This window comes from Pseudopipra pipra, chromosome 4 (genome assembly GCF_036250125.1).
Source record: "Pseudopipra pipra isolate bDixPip1 chromosome 4, bDixPip1.hap1, whole genome shotgun sequence".
Lineage (NCBI taxonomy): Eukaryota > Metazoa > Chordata > Aves > Passeriformes > Pipridae > Pseudopipra > Pseudopipra pipra.
This window is the reverse complement of record NC_087552.1, coordinates 52,007,277-52,031,078: the sequence shown is the minus strand read 5'-3', so window position 1 is coordinate 52,031,078 and position 23,802 is coordinate 52,007,277. Positions and strand designations below refer to the sequence as shown.

General features: G+C 39.3%; 1 protein-coding gene across 14 annotated transcripts in view; it reads right to left on the bottom strand.

Annotated features, from left to right (window-relative positions):
• Positions 1–23,802, bottom strand: part of APBB2 (amyloid beta precursor protein binding family B member 2) — a 180,751-nt gene that overhangs the window by 32,344 nt on the left and 124,605 nt on the right. For 7 of the 14 annotated variants that reach the window (XM_064652950.1, XM_064652949.1, XM_064652952.1 and 4 more), the window contains 2 exons: positions 14,921–15,067; positions 10,424–10,557 (listed from right to left, as the gene is read on the bottom strand). In XM_064652950.1, the coding sequence (XP_064509020.1) occupies positions 10,424–10,557; positions 14,921–15,067 (281 nt within the window). The remainder of the gene's footprint in view (positions 1–10,423; positions 10,558–14,920; positions 15,068–23,802) is intronic. The other 7 variants (XM_064652953.1, XM_064652954.1, XM_064652958.1 and 4 more) reach the window with 1 other exon arrangement.

Genomic DNA, 23,802 nt, shown 5'->3' with positions numbered 1-23,802 from the left:
ACACATCTAACAACTTGTTAGAAACAAGTTTCTAACATCCACTGATGGATGAAGAAAAATTTGAAATACTACCTTGAATCCTAAAGGCTCCAAAGTGACAAAATGAATATGTCATTTATGAATGCCTGGATTGGCAATATTCCAGAAGAGCTTTGTTTGTTTTTTTACATTAAGGCCCTTGAAGCCATGTGTGTACTTCATAAATGGAGGGCAAGTTTGCTTTCTCTAATTCATCTCATTATGTTCCTGATGGTAGCTGAGTAAAACCAGAGATGAAAAGCTATTTTCCTAAATAAGTACACATAACTGTCCCCCAAAAAGAAAGAAAGAAAAGAGTCTTCCTTAGTGTGTCTATTTTCTTGTGAATGTGGGTACTTTTAATCTTAAATGTGTATCTACGTTGTCGGAGATACACATGCAAAGTGTCTTTAGATTTATCAGGCACTGTAAAAAGGAACTGGCAGAAAATAAATTTCTTAATGAAGAAAGACTGATGATACACAACTAGAAAGCAAAAGCAGTTCAATACACCCTTGGCAAACTGAACTACACCTGTGATCAGCTTGCCAAAAGAATGACCTTAACTGCTCTGAGACTGTAATTGCAGAGGACAGGCCATAAGGACCCAGGTGCACCCTTCAGTCTGAGCTACTGAAAAATAATTCTGTAAGTAGTCTACAATTCCTTTTGCTACATCCTCTTGACAAATACAGCATCATTACAAACATTGCCACACATCACTAACAGGTACCCCAGAACACAGGCAAGCTCACTTTCACAGGTTCTTGTCCGAAGTGGAAAAATGTGCTTACTTCACTGATGTTAAATATAGGATCAGGAGAATACCAGGACAAATACTGAAGCCAGCCACCTTGCAGACCTCTAACTCTTTCATGCTCTTCTAAGAGTCACAGTAGGCTCCTTACTTTTCCACCTGCTATTTTGTTCTCGTACAAGAACCACCCTAGCCCTGCTAAAGAAATAACATTTATACCATCCTGACACTCACAGAGGTACTACACTGATTTTGCTGAGCAGTATTCAGGTTTTCCAGGTCCATCTCTATAAGTTATGGACTAACTCAACTCATGCTGAAGCCAATAAAAAGCTTCCTATCAATTACAAGGGGAATTTGGTCCAACTCAGGGGGCACAAGCATACATCAGCCAACTTTGAAATTAATCAAGGTGGGGAGAGGGGAACTTCAGGCACTAAAATATTGAAATTCTAGAGATAATTAAGTTCTATGTTTAATGCATCATTCAAATTATAAATTCAAATTATCTTTATGGCATTAAGATGAATAGTATTTGTGTGAAGATGACCATCACAAAAAAAGATGTAATGCACACAGACTTTTCAATGTCATTAAGCACAAATTTCTTTAAAAAAAATACAGATGTTAATGTAAGTTTCTAAATACAGAAACAACTCAGTCAGCAACTAAACCCCTAAATGTTTAAGACACTTAAATTATCTGTTGAAAAAAATCTTTTAGTTTGCTCAAATTAGTGTTTAAGTTTTTGCTAATCAATCTGCACATATCAAAGAGACTTCAATAGGCAATCTACCTCCATTGCCAGAGGCCAAATTGTTCTGAATACCACTGACAAACAAAGGCCCTTTTCCCTGGTGGAGCCACTGTTAGGAAAGAAGCCAACATACCATTCTCCAAATTAAAAGCCTGAAGTGAAAACACTTTCTAAATACATGGAATGGATAAGACAGTATATGCTATGATTTACATAAAAATGCACTGCACATAAATATTTGAATTGCAATGAGCTAATAGCAAACGTGGAAGAGCATCCACAGGCAGATACGACATTTAAATAATTGAAGTGGTAAATTGATAGCAAGAGCATCCTCATATATTTTAGAGGCATATCCCAAATTATTATACAAGCGCAGTTAGCCAAGTTTGTGACTGTGCTTAGAGAGCGACACAGGACAAAATTTGTACCTTGTTTTACTACTGCATATACCACATGCCAAAAGGCATCCAGTGGTCTACAAATACGCAGGCATGTCACAAGTTCTCTTGATATCAGGAGTAAAACACTCATGCAAACATGAAAAGTTAATACTGGCCTATTTCAATAGATCTCCACTCTACCGTCTCTTTCATGTTAAATCCCAAAGCTAAAATAAACCAGTCTAATGAATCAAAATATGAATGCACACATGCAGCTTTTTTGCATCCACTTCACTGTATTTGCTTGAAAATACATTGATTCTGTAAGCTTGACCGAATTTCCCTTTTCACAGCTGGATTGTTTCATTACCCCCTCCTAGAACACACTGCACTTCCAAACAATGATGTCAGGACTTATGGATATAAATGGGAAGTTTTGTATAAACAATCACTTAAGGTATTTCTTAGTGAGAAGGAAAAATGCTTCCAAGACATAGAAAGGGATATTCCGATGCAATTAGCTTAAGGAAGAGGAGAAAGCAAATGATAATTGTAAAAAAAACCCAGCTAAAAATATAGGTCAGGAAAGCCAGTAAAATCCTTTTCCTCCAGAGTAATCCTTCACCTATGCCCCATTTACCTGATTCCTCACAGTATGTTTTGTCCTTATTTCAAGGTTACGGGGACCAAAGGGAATAGGCAATATTGATTAATGGTGTTTCAGAGATTGAAGAGTGCAGCTGAAATTACACATTCTTTGAAGGGTGTTATCTTTTCAGAAGAGCAGGTGCAAACACCATTTGAGTTTTAATTTATTTTATTTTCTGCTTTTCTTGACCATGTCTCTAATGCAGAAGGGAAAGTTTATTATTCATTATCTTGTGCAGTTTGATAAGCTTTTTTCATGGAACTGGAGAAAGACTCAATCTCAGAGCACATTCAATCATCACCTCAAAAGGAGGGCAATCCAGGAAGATTTTAAAACACCTCCCTGAATGATGTAGCTACAAGCCACAATGCATCAATGAAGCCTGTTGTGTTGCTTGTATACAAAATATTTTCTGAAAAGAATGATAAATTACAAACACAAAAGGATATCCCAACCACACTAAACTTGTATTTATTCTCTTTATTTCTCTTAGCTTTTAATTGTCTAACTAAGGCCAGGTATCCCTCCTGAAGTCTCATGTCCACGTGATAAGACAAGCACAGGAGCTCAAGACAGGTAATATCTCTAAGTACACAGTCTCAGCTGGGAAATACAGGGTGACATGAGATGGGTACTCAACATGCAGCACAGCTTCCACACTCCCCACTCACCCCTGTTCTGTCCTCTAACAAACCAGTTCTCAGTCAGACTTGTCCCTACCCCTCTTAGTGTGACACACACTCAAAACTAAAAAGAAAATATTTAACCTGTTGTAGCACTGTTGTTCAAGTGAAAATTTCCATTTCTGGATCTACAGAAAGGTTCCTAAATCTGAATTTAGACATTTGATTTTCAAACACACTGCATATACAGAGATCCTACTTAAGTCAGTGGACAGTGCAGGTGTTAAACACCTCTGAAATCTGGCCATTTTTATTAAGTTGTTGAAACAGCAAGAGAGAATTCTATTTTTAATTTGCCATATTCTGAGGAATTTGAGCCATCATTTCATATCATTTATTTCTCATTTTCCACAGATTTGTCCCATTTTCCTCACTTATATCACTCCAATAGTTTTCTCTTGTCCTAACAGCTCCTGAGATAACAGAGTAATTTGTTTTGTTATTAGGACTTTCTTCTCTTCCAGCCTTACAGGGTTACATCCATCTGACCTGGGGGATCTATCCATTTATTTGTCTGCTCTCCCCTTCTGAGGCAGCTCAAGCCTCGTCTTTGGTTGTCCATTGTTCTACTTTCTCAATCCAGTTGCCTTCTCTGCCTTTCTCCCCTTTTTGAATCCCAGCTTCATTTTATTCCAGTGTCTAGGCAGCAGAAAAACAACAGCAGTTCAGAGAAGGGCAATGGACATCCACACAGATGAAGGGATCCCAATCACCCCCACCTGACAAAATGGGCATTATTAGGACAGAGGAGGGAGCACAAAACATTCACATTGTCCAGTCAAAGTGCCTGTGGTCAGAAAACCCTAACAGCAGATAATGTGCCTCTTTCAGCACTTCAGAAGCAAAAGCAACCAGGCTCCCTCCTCAGCCTGTCAGGAAAACACACAAACTGTACAGCAGAAACAAATCTGCTCTATGTGGTGACAAAGCTAGTGGATGAACAGACATGTGCGACATGATTTGTTTAACATTCAAGGTGCCTGCACCATCCAGCAACTAGTTCCATACTCAGTCCCATCAAAGCTGGTCTCCTGAATCTACCAGCAGCCCTCCTGGCCAGCTAACCACAGAACATTTCAGCTGGATATACTGCTGTTGTATGAAGACACCAGGAGAGAAGAAACTGTGATCTTTCAGTCAATTATAAAACTTGAGGCAGGCTTTGGATTGGTGGAAGAGCAATGCAGATATAGGAGGATTCAGGTAAATGTGCTAACAGAAACTCTTTTACAAAATTGATGGGCTGTTACCTTTTCTCTCTTCCTTGTTAGTGAGCAGCTCAGAAGGCAAAGGACATGCACCAGCACTCAAGGAGAGACAAAACCTGAGGAATGATTTATGTATAGTCCTGCAGCTTGCAAGTGAAAAGAACAACCCTTTTAGCTTCAACAGAGACCATAAACATGCTTTTAACCACGAGGAAAAACACAGCAGGTGTGGCTTGTTAAGAAGCAAACACAGCACTGACAATTATTCACTGATACACCTGTGACACTTCCATGTGACAATTACCTCATTGACCTTGAAATAAAACCATTTATGCAACTGTAAGGACTTTCCTTATTTACAAACAATACTAACTGAATCATCATGGCTCTGTTTTCAGTACAGCAGCATAGTGGCTTTTACTTTTAAAAATCACAAAATATCAACTAAGAAACTAAGTCTGCCAAAAGGTTGCACATACAGAGCACATTTATTTTCCTTTAATGTCCATATATATGTATCAAACATAGGAGCTCACAGAGTACACATATATAACCACTAATTTGTGGGAACCTGCTTTTGTTCCTGATTTTTTGAAGGTGCTCCAGCCTTTCTTAAAATCAAACATTTTACCAACTGATTAATGGAAAACAAGGGATGTTACCTTTCAAAACAAAAAGTCACCACACAACCCAAGTTAACAAAATTATGAAGCCTTTGCTTATCAGAGGATTGTTAAATAAGAAACTCTAGAGATCAGGATTTTAATGTAATGTATGGAGAGAGTGAATACAGTCTCCTGGAAGATGTTTCTGCCTGAGATGAGCTAGAAGACACATCCTCAGATTAAACTTTCATCAGCAGATCTCTGTATTTCATCAATCTTTCATTATGGCATAGCTTAGAAAATCATCTGGTCAGGTGTCATTAGAAAACCTCTTCATCTTCCAAAGCAAAAACTACCCAAATAAATTAGTACAAGCAAAAGAGAGTTAAAAGGAGGGTCTCCAGATCGTTTAGGGGTTCAACAGATCAAAATATAGGGAAATACACATTTCTACAATATTTTAAAATTGAAACACTACCTTTCACAACAAATCCAATATGTTTTTTATACAGGTTCTTGGACTAGAAGATATAGCTAATTAACAAAAGTCAAGTGCAACAACTTCTGGAAGACCTTCATCCCAGAAACTGGGATGTCACTAACTTTGTGGATGCTTAATCCACCAAAGCAGCAATGTGATCCCCTCACTTTTTTTCTGATGATGGCAAACTTATAATTAGGGAAAGTTGCTTTTGCAGTCAGTGAATGGCTCTGGTATTTCTCACCTCAGTAGCAACAGGTGATTTTACCAGGATGAGCCCAAGGACTGTTTGCTAATACATACATGAAAAGAGATGCAGTGCAATTTCCAGCTCAACAATATGTTTTTCTCAGCTCATGTTCTCCTGTCACCAAACGCTTTTTTCTTGCATTAGTGCTTTTTCAGCAAGCGCTACATCGTTTATGCTACCTTTCAAAACATGTTTCCTAGACTAAACATCTCTATGCCCAAAACACATTGTACATCTGATTATTCAGTCGTAAGTTTGTTCTTTCTGCTTGTCCTTTGGATCTTCTGCTATTTAACATCACCTGCAATCTGAGTTTACTTACAAATAATGGCTACACTGCTTTTCCTGCAGTCTTATTTTTTAAAATGTGTCAATAAAATATTGAACTAATTACATTTCAAAAAGGGTGGGCTCCAGTCCTGAAAGTCATTCCGGACACAATATTTCTGTAGAAGCACCTATCAAGATGATTACAAAGGGCTAAGAATAGGAAAGCTCTGAAATCAATCTTATGAAAAAAAAATAGATTCCAACAAAAGTGGCTAAGAACATTATTGTGCCAGCAAATGAAATATTAAGGCTAGTTTTGATTGCGTGTTTAATACATAAACACAATATATAATAAACTTCAATAAACTATTTCTTGTTGTTACTTACAGCAATCAATCTCGAAAAATCATATTCTCTTGAAACAAGAAATGTTTGAACACAGAAAGGCCCACTCCCATTACTGACAGTAGAAACATGAAAAAAGGTTAGTTTATTTGCTCTTCCAGGTTCTCTGTGTTGTCAGTGTCGCAAAAACAACATCTTTTCAGGAAAACAGTTGAGAAAACTTCTACTTTTTATGACCAAAAGGTAGAACTAGATTTGTTTGAGGGGTTCTTGTTGCTTGTATTTTTTAAATTGGATCTGTACTTCTCCCACATATGCTATAACTGAGTATTTTTTTTTTCTTAATAGAGATATGAGTTTTTGCAGAAGTCTCAGCAGAACTGGAATTCATCTTTGGCCCCCAGATACAGCATGTAAATGGGCAGGAGTGGGATCAGAGATGCTATTTCCTGTGCCCAGTACATAGTTTTTGGTAAATGCTGTGGGATATCATGACAGATCTGTAGGTCAGAGCAGACAGAATGAGGTCCACATACGATCTTTCCCAACAACTCCTGCCCTACTGATAGGGCTTATATTCATCTAGAAGAGTCTGCTATTGCCTCCCAACTCCAGATACATTTCACCAAAAGCTAACAACATTATTGGTGTCACTTGGTAGCAAAAGGCATATTTCTCTTAAATGTTCCCTTAAAACATTTATGATTCTATGACCAGTTCTGTCTTTAGGAGAGGTGGGTACCCACCTGAGGAAATATGACCCATTATCTTATTTTATAAACAACATAATGGAATTATTTTATTTTTCAAAGAAATGTAAGTATTTGGAAAAAGAACCGTAAATGCTTCCAAAAAAAATGAATGAAAATTAAAGCTGCTTCCTTTAGTCTGTAAAGCTGCATCACATTTAGGTGCCCCTTAAGATGCTCTATTTATTTTTTGACCGAACTAGCAAGCCACTACAAAATCTGACTTGAAGGGAAATGTACAATGCGACCATTTTCTAATGCAAACAAAGCACTCTAATGGTTTATTCATAAGAAGTTAAAACCTTTTTACTTTACAGCATTTCAAACTGGATTTCTCCCTTTTAGATCTCTCAAAAATCTGGATCAGTTAAAAACCAGTTAACCTGCCCCCTCCAACCATCAGTCATTTATAAAAATAAAAAAATTAGAAAGAGTCACCCTTCCTCTTGGAAATTTAGCCATTGATAATCAGAAACTTTGAGGAGGATTATAGAAGCTTCAGAAAATCTTTTACTGGGAAAGATTTTTGAGGTTTGAAATGACATTTCCCATCTGAAGTCGGAGACAAGAAAACCCCGCCTGCTACTGCAAATATCTTGATAATCACAGAATTGTAAAATGCCCTCTGGGTTTGAAGGGACCTCAAAGATCACCATGTTCTAACCTCCCCTGCCTTGGACAGGGATACCTTCAACTAGATCAGGTGAATCTGAAAAATCGGTCCGAGAAACTGCTCAGAGACTTTTTATCTTTAAGCAGCAAGGTATTTGTTTATTCAACGTTGGGAGCAAGCCAGCTCGCGCTGGACAAACTTGCTCGAAGGCTTCACACAAAATCAGCATTTTTATACAATCTTCAGATGTGATTAAATGCATATTCAAGTGATTACAACATCTATCTATGGATATTAATAATAGGTGGAGCTCAGGCGGGGCTTGGGGCGGTGCTTCTCTTGGCCCTCAATCCTGAGGGTACTTCCACTCTTCCTCCATGGGTCTGGGGGCTTAAACTCATCTTCCTCAGCTTGACCTTCCTTCTCTTCCACTGTTCTTGACCCGCTCACTGAAGCTTGGAGAAAGCCCTGGCTCCCGGCCTATTTCTTCTATTCAAATGTCTACCTTATCCTACTGCATTTCTAATTTATCACCTCTAGGCCTATTACATGTTCTTGTACTATTCTCTTAAGCTTTGGTCCAGTAAGTAGAACAGAACAAGCACAGATCGTTTTGGATGTTGGTAGCTTGTTAGCAGGCCCAAATTTCTTAGTTAACTCTTTTAGGCCTGGCCTCCTGTTTCACAGGTTGCTCAGAGCTCCATCCAACCTGGCCTTAAACACTTCCTGGGATGGGGCATCCATAACTTCTCTGGGCAACCTGTTCCAGCGCCTCACTACCCTCACAGTAAAGAATTTCTTCCTAAGATCTGATCTAAACCTACTCTCCTTCAGTTTGACACCATTCCCCCATGTCCTGTCACTACATGCTCTTGTAAATAATCTTGCCCCATCTTTCTTCTAAGCTCTCTTCAGGTACTGGAAGGCTGCAGTTAGGTCACCCCTAAGCCTTCTTTTCTCCAGGCTGAACAATCCCAATTATCTCAGCCTTTCCTCAGAGGGGAGGTGCTCCATCCCTCTAAACAACTTGAACTCACTCCAACAGGCTGATGTTCCTCCTGTGCTGGGGACCCAGAGCTGGATGCAGCACTCCAGGTGGGATCTCAGCAGAGCAGAGTACATTGGCAGAATCACCTCCCTCGCCCTGCTGGCCACGCTGCTTTTGATTGCAGCCCAGGATACAACTAGCTTTCAGGGCTGCAAGTGCACATTGCCGGGTCACATCCAGCCTCTCATCCACCAGCATTCCCAAGTCCTCCTTGGCAGGGCTGATCTTGATCTGTTCATCCCCCAACCTGTATATACTGGGGGTTGCCCTGACCCAGGTGCAGCACCTTGCACTTGGGCTTGTTAAAACTCATGAGATTCCCATGGGCCCACTTCTCGAGCTTGTCCAGGTCTTTCTGGATGGCATCCTGTCCTTCAGGTGTGTCAACAGCACCACTCAGCTTGGGGTCACCTGCAAATTCGCTTAAGGTGCACTCGATCACTTCATCTATGTCGTTAATGAAGACATTAAATAATACTGGTCCCAACAGGGACCTCTGAGGGACACCACTTGTCACTGATGTCCATCAGGACTCTGAGCTGTTGACCACTACCCTCTGGATGCGACTGTCCAGCCAATTTGTTATCCATCTAACAGTCCACTCATCAAATCCATCTCTCTGCAATTTAGAGGGAAGGATGTTGTGGGGGACCATGTCAAAGGCTTTACAGAATTCCAGATAAATGACACCTGTAACACTTCCTTAGTCCACTGATACAGTCACTCCATCATAGAAGACCACTAGGCCCTAATCAAACATGGACATAAACAGCAGCAGCTTGTTAATCCCTACTACCCATGTGTCAGGATGGGTAGTGTCCTAAGATCCTGGACTTACTCCATGTGAATGACAATGTTTTTGCTAGGTCAAAATTCCAAGTGGGACAGGGAGACAGCTCGCTCTCCTGCTCTAAGTCAGTCACTTTCACAACCCTGTTCCCACAGCGATGTTACCTGACAAAGAAGGATGTTACCAAAAGAACACCAGTCAGGAAGGAAAACTAAGGAAAGACTGCCTCCAGGGCAGGAAGGCCTTTAGCACATACTCCTGGTTGTTCCCTACAGAAAGGAAAAACTTCAGCTCCCAGGCAAGCCACATTTCATGGACAAATCATAGTATTCTGCAACACACCTGGGAATTTTCTTCCATCAAGAGCTAGAAGTAATGGTAATGGCTTAAAACCATTATTTTTTCCTCAATCCAACTTTTTTCTCCATCAAATCAAATATCTCAAGAAAGTGGCAACACATGCATACAATCAGAGCATAGGTGGCACATTTAACTTGGACAAGCAGGAAGAACTGCTTTCACATAGCCAGGAGAAACATACTATAGGACATATTTGAAAACATGGTTTTATACTAAAAAGTATTACATGTATCTGAAACAAAACGATGTTGTGTATGCAGTTTTATGCACCTGGCTAAATTAATCTGAAAGGTTTTCATAGTGATACACTATGAAAAGCAGAGTTTAAAAAGTAACACTAGCAAGAAAATAAGAATTTACCCACCTTCCCATAGCCCCAGAACACACTTATATGTCATCTGTATCGGTAGACCAAAATAGCACCAAGTCAAGAGGGATAAGGAGAGCGAAGACTTACCGACCATTGTCACGGCCCACACCCCAGACTCTGATGCTCACAATGGGCTGCGAGTGCAGAACTGTGCGGTCCATGGGATCAATCAGGTTCAGCATGTCATTTTCCAGTATAAGGTACATGTCTTTGCCCTGCAACTCCAGACAAAGTACAGTTACACAGTACATCCCCCTCTCAAACCGACTGGGCTCAAGGTGCTATGCCTGTGCTGTTCAGACTTGCTTCCTCTTAGTTTACTCAAAGTTTTGGTTTGTTCCAAGAGCAATTGAAAACTAGTTCATATACTTCCAGTGTGAAAAAGATGTAAGATACTTTCTTTCTACTACATGTTTAAACAATGCCAATCACAAAAGGCTTTGATGTATTTTAAATGCAACTCATTCAAGCCCAAGCTATTGAGTTCTTCAACAGATTCTGTGTTCATCTTTTCTTCAGTAAATTCTTCCAAATACATGAGAGGTCACGGTCTGTCTCAATAGCAAAAGCTTATATCAAAACCTGTACCCATGAGGGAGAGTTCCTTCTTTCAAAGTGTTTTGTTTCCATAAACTTTACCAATGGATTATGGGAAGAGACAGCAATTTGTATGTGTCAAAGGATTTACAAAATACTCTTTGAAGAATGATTAAAGGGGAAAACCTAGCATTAAGACCAGATTGTGAATTCTGCTAGTGATTGCAGAATCCTGGAGCCAGGATTTCTCCCTAACTCTTTGGCATGTAAGAACAAGGACAATGCTTTTTCCCCTTACAGAAAACAAATTTAGAGACAATTTTCCTTTTGATGCTAATTCACAAATGCTAATCTTCCCCCTATTGCTAGCATTTGTAACAGGTCTACTGCCTGTCCTATCACACGTAATACCTCTCTTCTTGGAGGCCATACACATACTCTGCAGACCATGAGATCCCACAGAAGTGATCCTGGACCTATTGTTGAGAGTTAAGACAAGCTCCTGCCAATCAGAAAAAGCAGGTGGAACCTATGAGCTAAACATAGAGTAATTTGTTTCCTCTCTATTGTGCCAGAATCTATAAATGAACAGAAAGAATGGAAAGGATCTGACTCTCTACTGACAAATGTTTCAAAACCAATCTTTTCCTTCACCTCAGTGACACAGAAACCCTCTTCTCACTTGGTTACAGTGGCTCAAGTCTCAGTGATGTCTAATTTTGTGTCTGGCTAAGAAATAAATTCATGTCACTCTGGGAGCCTTCTGCCACAGTTTGTAGGCTAGGCAGCATGGGGCAGGCACTGCCCACCTCCTTCCCAACCCCAGATCTCCTAACAGTGAATCAAAGAGGAGCTGTGACACAGAGCTAGCAGTGCAAGTGCCAAGAGGGATGTGGGAGAGATAGGGGATACCTGGTATATGTGATGCCAACACAAGAATATTTTGCCTGATGGGAAAAAGCACAGCTGTGGCAGAGATGCAAGGCTGTATATATAGGCTGCTCCTAGAGAAGCAGAAACAGATGTAGCTGTGATAGTCATGCACAAAAATGGGGCAAATCAGCAGCACTGAACTGCTAGCAACATAGAGAAAAAGAAACACGAGAAATAAAACACAAAAGCCAGGATGACACCAGACAGACCAGGATGATGAAGGAAACCAAAGAGAAAACAGAGTCATCACAAGGAAAAAGTGGGAAAAATTTGCTTGGAGGTCAAAAGCAGTAAATAAATTGTGTGAAGAATGCTGCCAAGTGTCACAAAGATTGCTTTTTGGATCCATTTTCTACTTAAATATTTGTTCCAAAAGGAAATTATTACAAGAATGTAAAATCTGTTCATCATGCAAAATATACTGGGATTAGAGTAATGAAACTGAAACCAAATTAGCTGGAAAAAAATTGGAGAATGGGCAGATAAGCAACATAAGTCACAGGAAATTATCCTTGTAATGCTCAAGGGACAGCTTGTCCACAACCAGAAACAATATATTTTGCTAATTTTTGTAGCCTTATTATACAAAAGCTATTTTAGAGATGGAAACACTGCATAGGACAAAAAGACATTATTTAGACAGACTGGGAGCTTGAGCATAGGCTTTAATCTCTCAGACTGCTGAAGAGCTGCTGAGATCTCACGGTTTGAGATGAGGAAAGGGAAGAGCCATGCAGAGAAAGTAAACAGAGGGAAGAGAGGCTCAGTGCCAGCACACGACCCAGAAGTGTTACAGGCTGAGGTATACAGGTCAATGGCAAGAACACATCTTTTTCATGTAAGTGATATTGTAATGTACAGAAATATAATGCATGACAGAAGAGCAACACAAACAGATGAGTAGCGTTTTTCTTTTTGGATTTTACAGGACAGTAGACGTTCAAAAGTTACAGGGAATTTCTTTTGGAGCAAAGGGCATGAAATCCCACGTTAAAGCCAGTAACAAAGTTTCTGCAGGGTCAGGATTTTAACCAGGGTATGGGAGTTTTTGTGTTTTGTTTTGTGGTTTTTTTAAATCACGAAAACTTGGTGATGGTCCTAGCCCCAATTTCACTTTCATTATATTCTAGCTAAAGTAAATCTTTAGGCAATCTTAAAACCCCTATCTGCAGTCATCAGTTCTAGTCTCCTAATAGATTTCTGCTATAATTGTTCCATCTGATGGAGCTGTCAGTGACACAGCACTATTTTTTTCAGATTCCTCTCTAAAACACACCTCTTCCAATCACTCTTGAACCTTTACATAGCAAGCAGAAAAATGTGGTTGGTTATAATGAATTCTTTTAAAATCAAGAATACAATTTATTTCAGGAGCCACCTATGAGCACATTGTCTCTATTGTTTTGTCAGGCTGATTTTTTTTTTTTTTTAACAAATAGCAGTCTTAATTGAAATATCCATTCAAGAGGACCAAAACTTTTCAACAGTTTGGCTTAAAAACCCACAAGGGTTTCCAACAGAGAACAATGGAATAGACAGAGAGAAATATGGGAAAATGTGAACACTAACTCTTAAAACAAAGCACATGCAATCAAAGTAAACAATATATTTCAAGCTGACAAGAGTTCTGTCATCTGAAATATGGGTGAGATTACACACGCGTAAAGACACTGGGGTTTTCCTCCTCCTGGGATCAGCAGTAAGTCCAAAGTCCATGACTGACACACCTCTAATTGCCTGTCTAGCTAAATTATCTAAATAAAACTGATCCCAGATGTAAGAAAAAAGGGAAACCTATGTTATTTTGTTCATTTATATATACAATATTTATTTCTTACATAGAAAAATCCTTCTGAAATTATTTGAAATAGATGGAACACTATAAATGAGCTCCTTTAAACATAATTTTAATTTTCAAAGAGGCACTTGCTCTCTGTAGCACCTTGGCACTGCTGTGGTCATAGCCAGGATACCGGACTTGAGCCTTAGACTGCAACAATGACTTGGGAGACTGAATGATATTTTTCCTAAAATGTTCATTTAAATAGACAAGTCTTTCTTTTAATTTCTTTTTTGTCTGGCAGTGCCATTTCTCTTAGATCACACAAAGGAAGTTATGACATTCACTCTTTCATCACTTATATATTCAGATCTTGTGTGGCAAATCTACACTAGTGTAGCCCTCCTGAAAACATGTCAGGAGAGAGGTAGAGAATAAGATTTGGCTGAAGTTTAAGTTGTTCCATGAACAAACAAATAACAAAAATGTTTTACTGTGTCTCCTATGCCCCCTGCACCTCCCACCTTTTCCTTTCTTGTTTCACTTACTCCATATCTTCCACTTCTTCATCTGTCCCCAGCACACCTATTTTTCACACCACAAAACCTCAAGCTTCCTTTAGTTTTCCCCCTGAGTTCCCACAGCATTATCCTGTCTCTGCTGCCAGTTCAGAAAGCACCATAGAGCTTGCCAGGTTCAGTTGATGAAGGTGCACCAACCCTTCAGCAAATCGAGAGCTGGGCTCTCTGTTTTTCCTTCAGTGTGTGGGAATTCAGCATCCTTCAAAACTGGATGACACTGGTGCACAGATTCAAGAGTTACTGGAGAGGAACTAGAAGACAGACTAATGACATACAATTAATTTCCTTCTGAAACACTGATAAAATAATCATCTTAAAATAAGCCATCTGTCCATCAGTCCCAATCTTTTCATACGTTTCAGAAGCACAGGTCATGCCAGTCTGGGTTTCCTCAAAGCTCTCTGTCACAGGCAAACCTTCGAAAATGCTGTTCTAAAGCACCACTCAAACTTCTTGAAGACTTGCACTAAATTTCAACAGTTTGGCTTATGTGTTCCCAGCACTGTCATTGCACAGGTGTGTACCAGCACAGATGTAAACATGAAGGCAAGATCTTTGTGGCATCTGCTGTCCTGAGCAGTTTGGAACAAAAAGGTCAACATTTTCCTTGAACCCTTTTTGGCAGTGCCAGCTGGGATAGGGAAATCCCAAACACAGAGCATGGACACAGTTGTCTACAAAGTTGTTCTTTCAAGATGTTTTATGACACGAGAGGGATGTTCCCAGAGGAGGAAAAGTTCACCCTCTTCTTACCTCTCCCCAGATGCCAACAGTGTCTCTGATGTCATTTTTACAGTAAGAGAGTTGTCTGATGCAATTGTTCACAGCAACACTGCTTTTTCCAGGAGCTAGATCTTCTTCTGCCATTTCTACCCAGCCCAGAGATCGCACAGCAAAGCACTGAAAAGAAACCAGAAAATATCTGTCATGCAACAAAAACCAGACAGTTAAGGTTAAAGATCCCCAGCTAGGAGGGGAACAAAATTAAGACCTTGTAGATGGGCTTATTCTCAAAGATAAGTAAATGAAAACATAATTTGTGAATTGCAAGGTGAAAACATTCAAAGAAGAATGCATGACTTGCTGTGAAAAGTATCTGTGGAGGCTACAGTAATGCTTTTCAATAAAATACTTCTGTTTAATATAAAGAAGGAAACAAGGGAGCAGAAAATAGTACGACAGAAAAATAAAGGAAAAACCACAACTACAGATAGAGTACAATTGAAATTTTAGCTGGGATCTGGAGCTCTAATTGAAAAGAAAGAAAATACTAGTGGATTATGTCTCTTGTGAGATACCCACTCACTGTCTGGCTTTTAACCAGAAAATTACACTTTTTTGTGGATTACAGCAATCACTTCTGCAGTAAGTTTAACTAAAGTAGCAAACAATAACAAATTCAAAGCACTAAGAAAAAAATAAGCTACCATAAGAGGAATGCAGACTTTTTCTAGAAGACATTAAAAATTACCTTTAAAAAAACCCACTTTAATTATACTTTTTTTTTTAGCAGAAAGATGTTTAGCCAACCAGAGCACTCAGTTGGCAGAACAAGCCAAGGTGACATTACTTTGCACATATGGTGCTTTTTGCAAACAAAAGGGGAGAAATTGAATAGCACCATCCCTACCCTACATCTACTAGAGCAGAGAATAAAAAGCTTTAATTCTGAGAAAAAAACCCCATGCACATTTGCTCTCAGGCTTTATGGTGGGAGAAATACAGACCTTCCACTAAGTTAACAGCTGTTTGTCTATGAGACCAAGACTTGCTCCAGAGAATGTTACAGGAATCTCACTCCCAAACAGCAACGCGCAGCCAGCAATAGGCACAACAGACTGACTGTTGCACCTCCCTGACAGACACACCAAATGCTTAAGATGGTCCCTAAAGGTTCAGCAGTAGTAGACCAATACTCATTGTCCAGTGCTGCTGCCTTGTGCCACAGAGCCAGAAAGCAGACAACCATCCTGGATGCTGCAGGAAGGAAGGCAGCACCGGTGACTGTAGGGAGTCCTGCTGCCTCCAGCAGCACCCTGCCACACGGGCAGGCACCTCAGGAGCAGCAACAGCAGGTCCATGCTGGAGCTACCAATTAATCCTTCTCCTTGAGATGCAATAAATAACTCAGCTTCAGAGTTCAAAAGCTGACACTGAATATTCATTTGCCACCTTCTAAAAAATGCTGTAAAGCCAGCAAGTAGATCAAGCTCACACACCATCACTAGCGTGCCATTTGGGAACAACTGTCCTCAAAAAGAAGCTACCACAAAACACCAAGGTATTTTAAATATGCATAATATGTCAAGTTTGGCAAACTAAGGGAGGAATAATATTCACCAGTGAGTAAAAAGATTAATGAGTTTCTTCCTCATTTCCTTTAAAACTTCTCTCCTCCTTCAGCCTTCTTTCATTTTGCACAACTGCACTCATCCAAGCTCACTTCACCATGAAGGAAACCCAGCTTAAGAGCCTGCTTCCCATACCTCTGGTACCTACCCCAATGAGTCACTAATGATGCATCTCACCTCGAGCATCAGACAGCAAATACGCTCTGCAATTGTGTAAAACCCTTCAGTGAGTGTGACTAAAAAATTAAAGCCTTTGATGCCTCCAGATTTTTTGTGGATTTTTTTTCTTTGTAAAGAAGGGAATCAACATGCAAATTCTCCCATGCTGCTCCCTGACCCAGCTCCACTGGAAACCCAGGGAAGTGCTGACTTTCAGTTCTAAATGGACATGAAGTAGAAGGTGAAAGAGTAGACAAAGGAGAGTTCACCACTCAGGGGTGCTCTTCACTTCAGGGCTACACAAGATATTAAAATATCAACTTTTTAGCAATTATTACAGTTGTCTAATCTTAAGATTGCGGAATTGTTTCTTGCACATCAGATGCTCATGAATCTTGCTGAAAGTGCTGCTATACCCACTGGGGTATTAAATATTTATCTTTGCAAGCTTTAAAAACACCAGTTTTTACTGTACCAGAAGAAAGGGGTTTTTTTGATAAGTATTTAAATATTAAATTGAATAGCAGAATACTAGCACAGAGAAACATTTTCTAAATCATGAGAGGTGAAGAACTAAATATATACAACAAGCATACTGTTTCCTCATTACTCTTCATATCTCTACCACATCTGCAATTTGTTAGCTGCTTTCTGAACACAAGGATGAATATAGAATCACAAATGCTTTGGGTTAGAAGGGTTTAAGATGACAGAGTTCCAAACCCCCTGCTGTGGGCAGGAACACTTTTCACCAGACCAAGACGCTCAGAGCTCCATTCAACCTATATACTCCTTGCACTGAACAGCGTGTATCTTAAGAAGGTCAAAAATGGTGAAAGACAATCACTTCAAACTGACAACAGGTAAATCTCTGATTAGTAAAGATGGTAAACTGTTTTGGTATTTTTTCCTGGCCTTTTTTATTTAAAAATTATTTAAAATTTATTTAAAATTCTCCAGCAGTGGCATTCCCTGTGTTTCTTCAGACCACTGTCATAACAGTACAGTGAGCTGAACAGGACAGTCTTGTTCACCCCACATATCCCCCTCCATGCAAAGGGCTTGGCTTCCTTCCCCACTTCCATTCCCTGTCGGTGCTTCCAAATTAGGAAGACCTGAGAAAACGCCATCTGGCAAGTTTTTGTTTGTGTATTTCAAAAGAAGCCATTACCATAACTCAAATAAAATGCTTTAGAACAGCTTCATGAAAACAAACCAGTTTCCAAAATATTGCAAACAAAAACCTCTCAATCAACACCAGGGAGACTCAATACCCCACTGACAAGGCAACGCATGTACCGGAGTATACACACAAATGAAACTTTCTTTTGCTCAAAATACACCTAAAGACCAAAACCCTTCTGTGTCCTGGTTAACTGAATACACACTGATGTGACTTGGCAGTGATGGCAGACCTTCATGCAGATTTCTGAACTAGAAAATATGTGGACTCAGTATTGTGATACACACCACTCAGCACCAGTACATAAACACACATCTGTGGGGTGGGAGAGAGGTGGAAGTCTGAGCACACATGCCTGTGTGTCTGTCTCTCTCTGCATATTGCCAGCAGATTATAAGTGGATTATAAGAATCCACTTCATGTTTTATTGCTGGTTGCTTTTTTTGCTCCCCTTCATTGCTTGACTTAGAGGTTCTCTTCTCTTTAAAATAAAAGAGCACAAAACCCAGCAGAAACAAACCACCTAGTGTCTCCAATCAGATATGACCTAATTTTTAGACCGTGGCTAGCTGAGTGAGCTGTGACAGCAGAATTGCTTAGTCCTCTAGCACACTAATACAGCATCATGCTTCCCTGGCTCCCAACGATGATACTCACAAGCCAAGACACAAAGTACTTCCTTTGACCTGAAAGAGCTTTGCTAACACAACCTCTTCTTCTGGAACTAACATCTAGAGTCAAACTAAGCTGAGCTGAAAACCAGAGCGCAGCTCTTCTTGATTATGAGCTCAATAAAACAAACATTCCAGGTAATGCCAGTTCGTTATGCACCTCTACTCAAGGCTCACAAATAATTACTGGCAAGTCATAATTATTGGCCTGTCATAATTTCAAAGTAATCCCAATGCCAACTTCTGGTTTACAGTAGACTACCTGATCTCTTTCTCTGTTTGAGAAAGTTTTCTGTGCCTAGTTAGACCGCCTGCTTGCCCCCAGACTCTTTTCAAGAGCTGGCAAAAAGAAAACAGGTTTGAAGAAAACCAAACAAAGTTGATAAACACAGCAGGATAAAAGAGATTTAGGAACTGTATACTGTGTTTGGATCACTGCTGTTTGAAATTGGGAAGAGCAAAGATACTACCATGAACACTGTGTGGCTGAGAGAAGAGCATGGAAAAATGTCATTTAAACCATGGAATGTTAATAATCTTGTATTTTTATCTTGACTGGACTTTGCATTTCCTGCCTGGACATTGTGCAAAGAAAAGACCTAGGAAAAAAAGGCCACCTTATCTATCACACACTACCCCATGAAAAGACAGATGAGAAAAAATGAAAACACAGGCATTGCTGCTCGGTTTTACAGTTCTGGGGAACCTATGTCTGCATGGCTGCAAATCCAATTAATGTTTCAAGGTAAATGATCGGTAACCAAAGAACTAAACTCATAAATGCTGTTGTCCAAACTCTGTAAAGAGCCATAAACCTCTCTAGCAGTGCAGTTCTGATCCAAAGCATTGCCTAAAGCTGGGGAGCTGTAGGATTGAAGAAATGAACAAACCACAGATTACACTTCTGCTCTTTGGCATTGCAAAACCTTCACCACAGGGTAGGGTTCTGCTCTGAAGCAGCTTTTCCAAAAAGCACTCCAGTAGGAGCTTTGGCAGGAATGCAGAACCATGACGAAGTTCTGCACATTGGCAAATGCACACACTAGCTGTTGCCCCGTGCAATGCTAAGCATGTACCATCAAAGAAAATGAAAATATTGAGAAAACCAAAGCAAATACAATCCCTTGTTAAACAGAGGACAAGAGATCAACTGCATATGACTGATGGCAGAGTACTGTTGGAAACTGGATGGGTCATAAGGACATGGGTAGAAAAGATCCAATTACAGGGAGAAAATTAATAGAACATCAGTTTGAGAACAAACTAATGCACATTACAAGACCACAGACAGATTACTTTTCTTATTAAACAGCTGGTGGCAGACACTATGAACATCTGTATTAAGTGTATGTTTGCCCTGATGCTTTAATTCTGTGCTACTTATTTCTTCTTTACTTCTGAGACTACAGGACTTGATTTTGAGCAGTTTCCCTTTGTTTCATTTTATGTTTTTCCTTTTCAAAGGTTATATCTGTCTGCAGATATGTAAATCATTACAGTACTTAATAAGGCCTTTATCACAGACCACTGAGCAGGCTTGTGCCTGGAACACAGCATGCAGGTCACATAATTAACCATTTATTATGCAGCCAACATAATCTTCAAAATATTACTTAGGTTTTCTTCAACAGTTTTAAAATAAAACAAACTATCATATTATTTTATGCTTTGGAAGATCAAGCATCATAACATATAGCCCCTCTATCCTGAGGTAGAAGTATGTTCCAGAATATTTGCCTGCTACACATCAAGAAAGATTACACTGATTACAGATGAAAATATTGGAGAAGATCAAAGCTAGACTGAGTAACAAAAGAATAAAGAGATCTTATGCAATCAATGAACAAGCAAACCCTTTCATTTAATTGACATGCCGTGCATCCATTTTCTCAGAGAAATACTGATAGTTGTCACATAGAAGTTCTTAGTTACAAAAAATTCAAAGTGAAAAATCCAAAACATACTAATAAGATTTTTCAACATTTCCAGCTTTCTGTTGCAGTTCATCTTGTATTATTTCAATTCCTGAAAATGTGCATGCAATAAAAAAACAAGCACACAGATATTCAGGTCACAATGGAATTCAGAAATCACTAATAAATGCTATTTCAAGCAGATGCTTATAAACTAAACTTCTGTGGAATTAAATATGAGGGCTTTACAAATACCATAAAATAACCTTTATATGAAATTACTTCTCTAGAGGAGGTCAATACCAAATTTTCTGTTCTCACAGTCTCTTACTAATTCTCCAAGCCACTACAGTCTAATTTTTATCAGACTCACAGACTCCAATGTGTAGGATGACAAAAGTCCCTCTTTTGTTTTGAGCTTAATACTTCTGTCTCAGTGGTTCCCACTGGCTTACAGCCAGAGGTCAAATCTGCTCTTTCAAGGCAAGAAAATGTTGCAGGACCACTGTGCTGGTTCAAGATTTTTTGAATCCCAATTTCTTACTCATTATTATATTTCTGAATCAAATGAAAATCTAGTCATTTGAGCAAAAAAAGGAATGGACACTACTATTCTATACTAATACCCTCTGTAGCTCTGAAGAAGAAATTAAAATCACCTTATTCTTTTCTTTAGTCTTCTCATTAAAAAACAGGTTTTGCTTTAAGATCCTTTGCACATACCTTGACTTCACATCCTAAAAGGATGGGTTTATGGACTTCGCTTTGAGCTAAGGGTGTTTTGGGTTTCATTTTAATACACTGAAATAAAAAACTTCCTCAGTGAAGACAAGGCAGTCATATTTTTCAGTAGAAACTTACACAGGATGTTCAAATTAGGGTCTATTTTGCAGAGTAACTGAACTGTTAGGATAACTCAAGCAGATTTCACTAATCTGCAACAAACAACAATGACCCCAACAAACACACATACGCTTTGTCAGCAAAGACAAGCTCTGCAGGAGTTTACAAGGCAGAAAAGAACACAGGCCTTCATTTCCTTAAAACTAATACTCAGCACTTCTTAACTTTAACCTTAAAAGCTGTATTTTCCTGATTTGGACTCTTCTTCAGGTTGATAGATGTAAGTGGTTCTAATGCAGCCAGCAGCACTCTATTTAGTACTGTGGTGCATAATTTTAAAGGGAATATGTGTGACATCCAATTTAAAAAAAACAAACACAACAAACCTCCTGAATAAACAAAGCCCCCTAAAAAGCTCCCAACCTTTAAGTGAACTCTTGACCTTAACTGAATCAACAGAGAAAAACCTTCCAGCTTCACTAAAGTCAGAATTTCACGTCCCCTTAGAAGGAACATTATTACAAGTAATTTGTTTTCTGCAGATATTATGTTTAAAACAGGATCCAAAATCAATGAACTTAAATCACCGTTGATCAATTCGCAGTCTTCAAAAAAACCCACTCAAATAAGCATTAATCCAGAGTCCAGAAATCTTGAGCCATGGTGGGCCTCCCACATTTGAGGACTCACTTACTGTCACACTGCCTCCCTGCAGCACCATGGAGTCATCATCTTCAAGCATATGGAATAATGCAAACTTGTGTAAGAGCAACATGGCACTATGATGTACAGCATATCTCACGCTTTTAAATCTCTTCAGAGATAAATATTATCTCCCAGCCCCTTTTCTCTTCAATGAAATGCAGGAAATTTTGACAAGGAAAACTTCTCATTTTTTAAGTGAAATTTAGAAGTAGAACTAATAAAAAAATAAATATACGTGCAAGCTAGAGCTATCTAAATATTGCTCTCTCATTTAATATAATGTTCCATTTTAATTGATTTTTAAATTAACTTCCTCCATAAATGTAATTTCCAGCAAGTCCCCAATGGACAAATAACCTACCAAGTTTCTCTCGTGCTGTTTTCAAAACGTGTATGTGCAATACATAACAAACATAAATATATATATATATATTTATATACATACATAAATACATACTCTGCACTTTTTCCATTAAAACTCTATGCAGCAAAATGGTAAACATTGTAACACTGCAAACTAGAACAAGTTCTTTCCCTGAGCTGCCCTAAACTGGCAAGTTAATGTAAATAATTGAAGAGAAATACAAAAATATCTGTCAGTTCATCTTGTAGCAAGATGATGAACAGATATTCAAGAGGCAATTCACAATCAACAGGTCATTCTAAAGCTGAAGCTGACAGAGGCTATATATTGTTTTAGAGGTGAAATGGTCAGTCTCAAGTGGGGAGTATGAGGGCTGCAAGCTGTGATTCCCTCTGCACTGCATTAGCAAAGATGCTGGTGTGCTGACAGGGAGGTCTGCCAGCAACATCAGCCCAGGTTGCACTAAACTGGGAGCTGCTTGCTCACCAAATCCATCAGTCTGCTGAATGGCAACAGGAACTTTTTGCCTGTGGCACATGAATATGATGAACACTGCTTCTTCTCCCAGTTTCTCTCTATTCCTCAGGGCTCCTTCATCAATCACATACAAAGTACTGCTAGCTCATAAAGAGTTTACTGTGTTGCACCATAAAACAGTGAATAAATTGTGATTAAAAACAATTAAAAATAAGAAACATTAAAATATTAGAAAGTGAAAATTCTCCCAAGGAAAAAAAACTTGCTTAGAGCAGCAGTTTGTTTATTCTTTTGTTCTACTGAAGCACCACAGTTTGTTAAATGGTTGTATACAGCAAGATGCTATACAGAGATTCCAGTCAAGAAAAACTGGAGCTTGCACCTCCATGAAGATGACACTGGCACTTCAACCTAGTGAAGCAATAGAAAACCCTTCTTACGCTGCCATCACTGGAAGAAACAGCATCATTAAAAAAAATTAAAACAAAATCACATATATTCATGTTTTCTCAAACGTGGCCAGCACTTCCTGGTAGAGAAGCCACAATTGCAAGAGCACTGTTTCACTTCGGAAATGGTTTCCCATCACGCGGAGGCCACAGCAGTGCAGTCAGTGTCATACAGTTGTGATTTCAGAGGCAGGGCACGCTGGCTCCAGCCCTGCCTCACCCAGCTGGCAGCCAGGGAAGCTGCCTCCCCACAAGGAGAGTGGTCACCGGTGCACACCTAAACTGCCCACACAACTTGGCCACTCATGGCACTCATAAGGTAGCAATTACTCCAAGGGAAAAGCATGACCCACACAGCTCCCATCTGCACCATTCATCCTCCTGTAATCCAGTTGAAGTCTACGTTCTTACTACCCCAACAATAATTCCTGGTCAACAGACCTGTAATTGTCAATACTGGAACTTCAAATGCCATGAAGATACTTTGTTTTGATTTGAAACAAAAATGTTCCTGTATTTT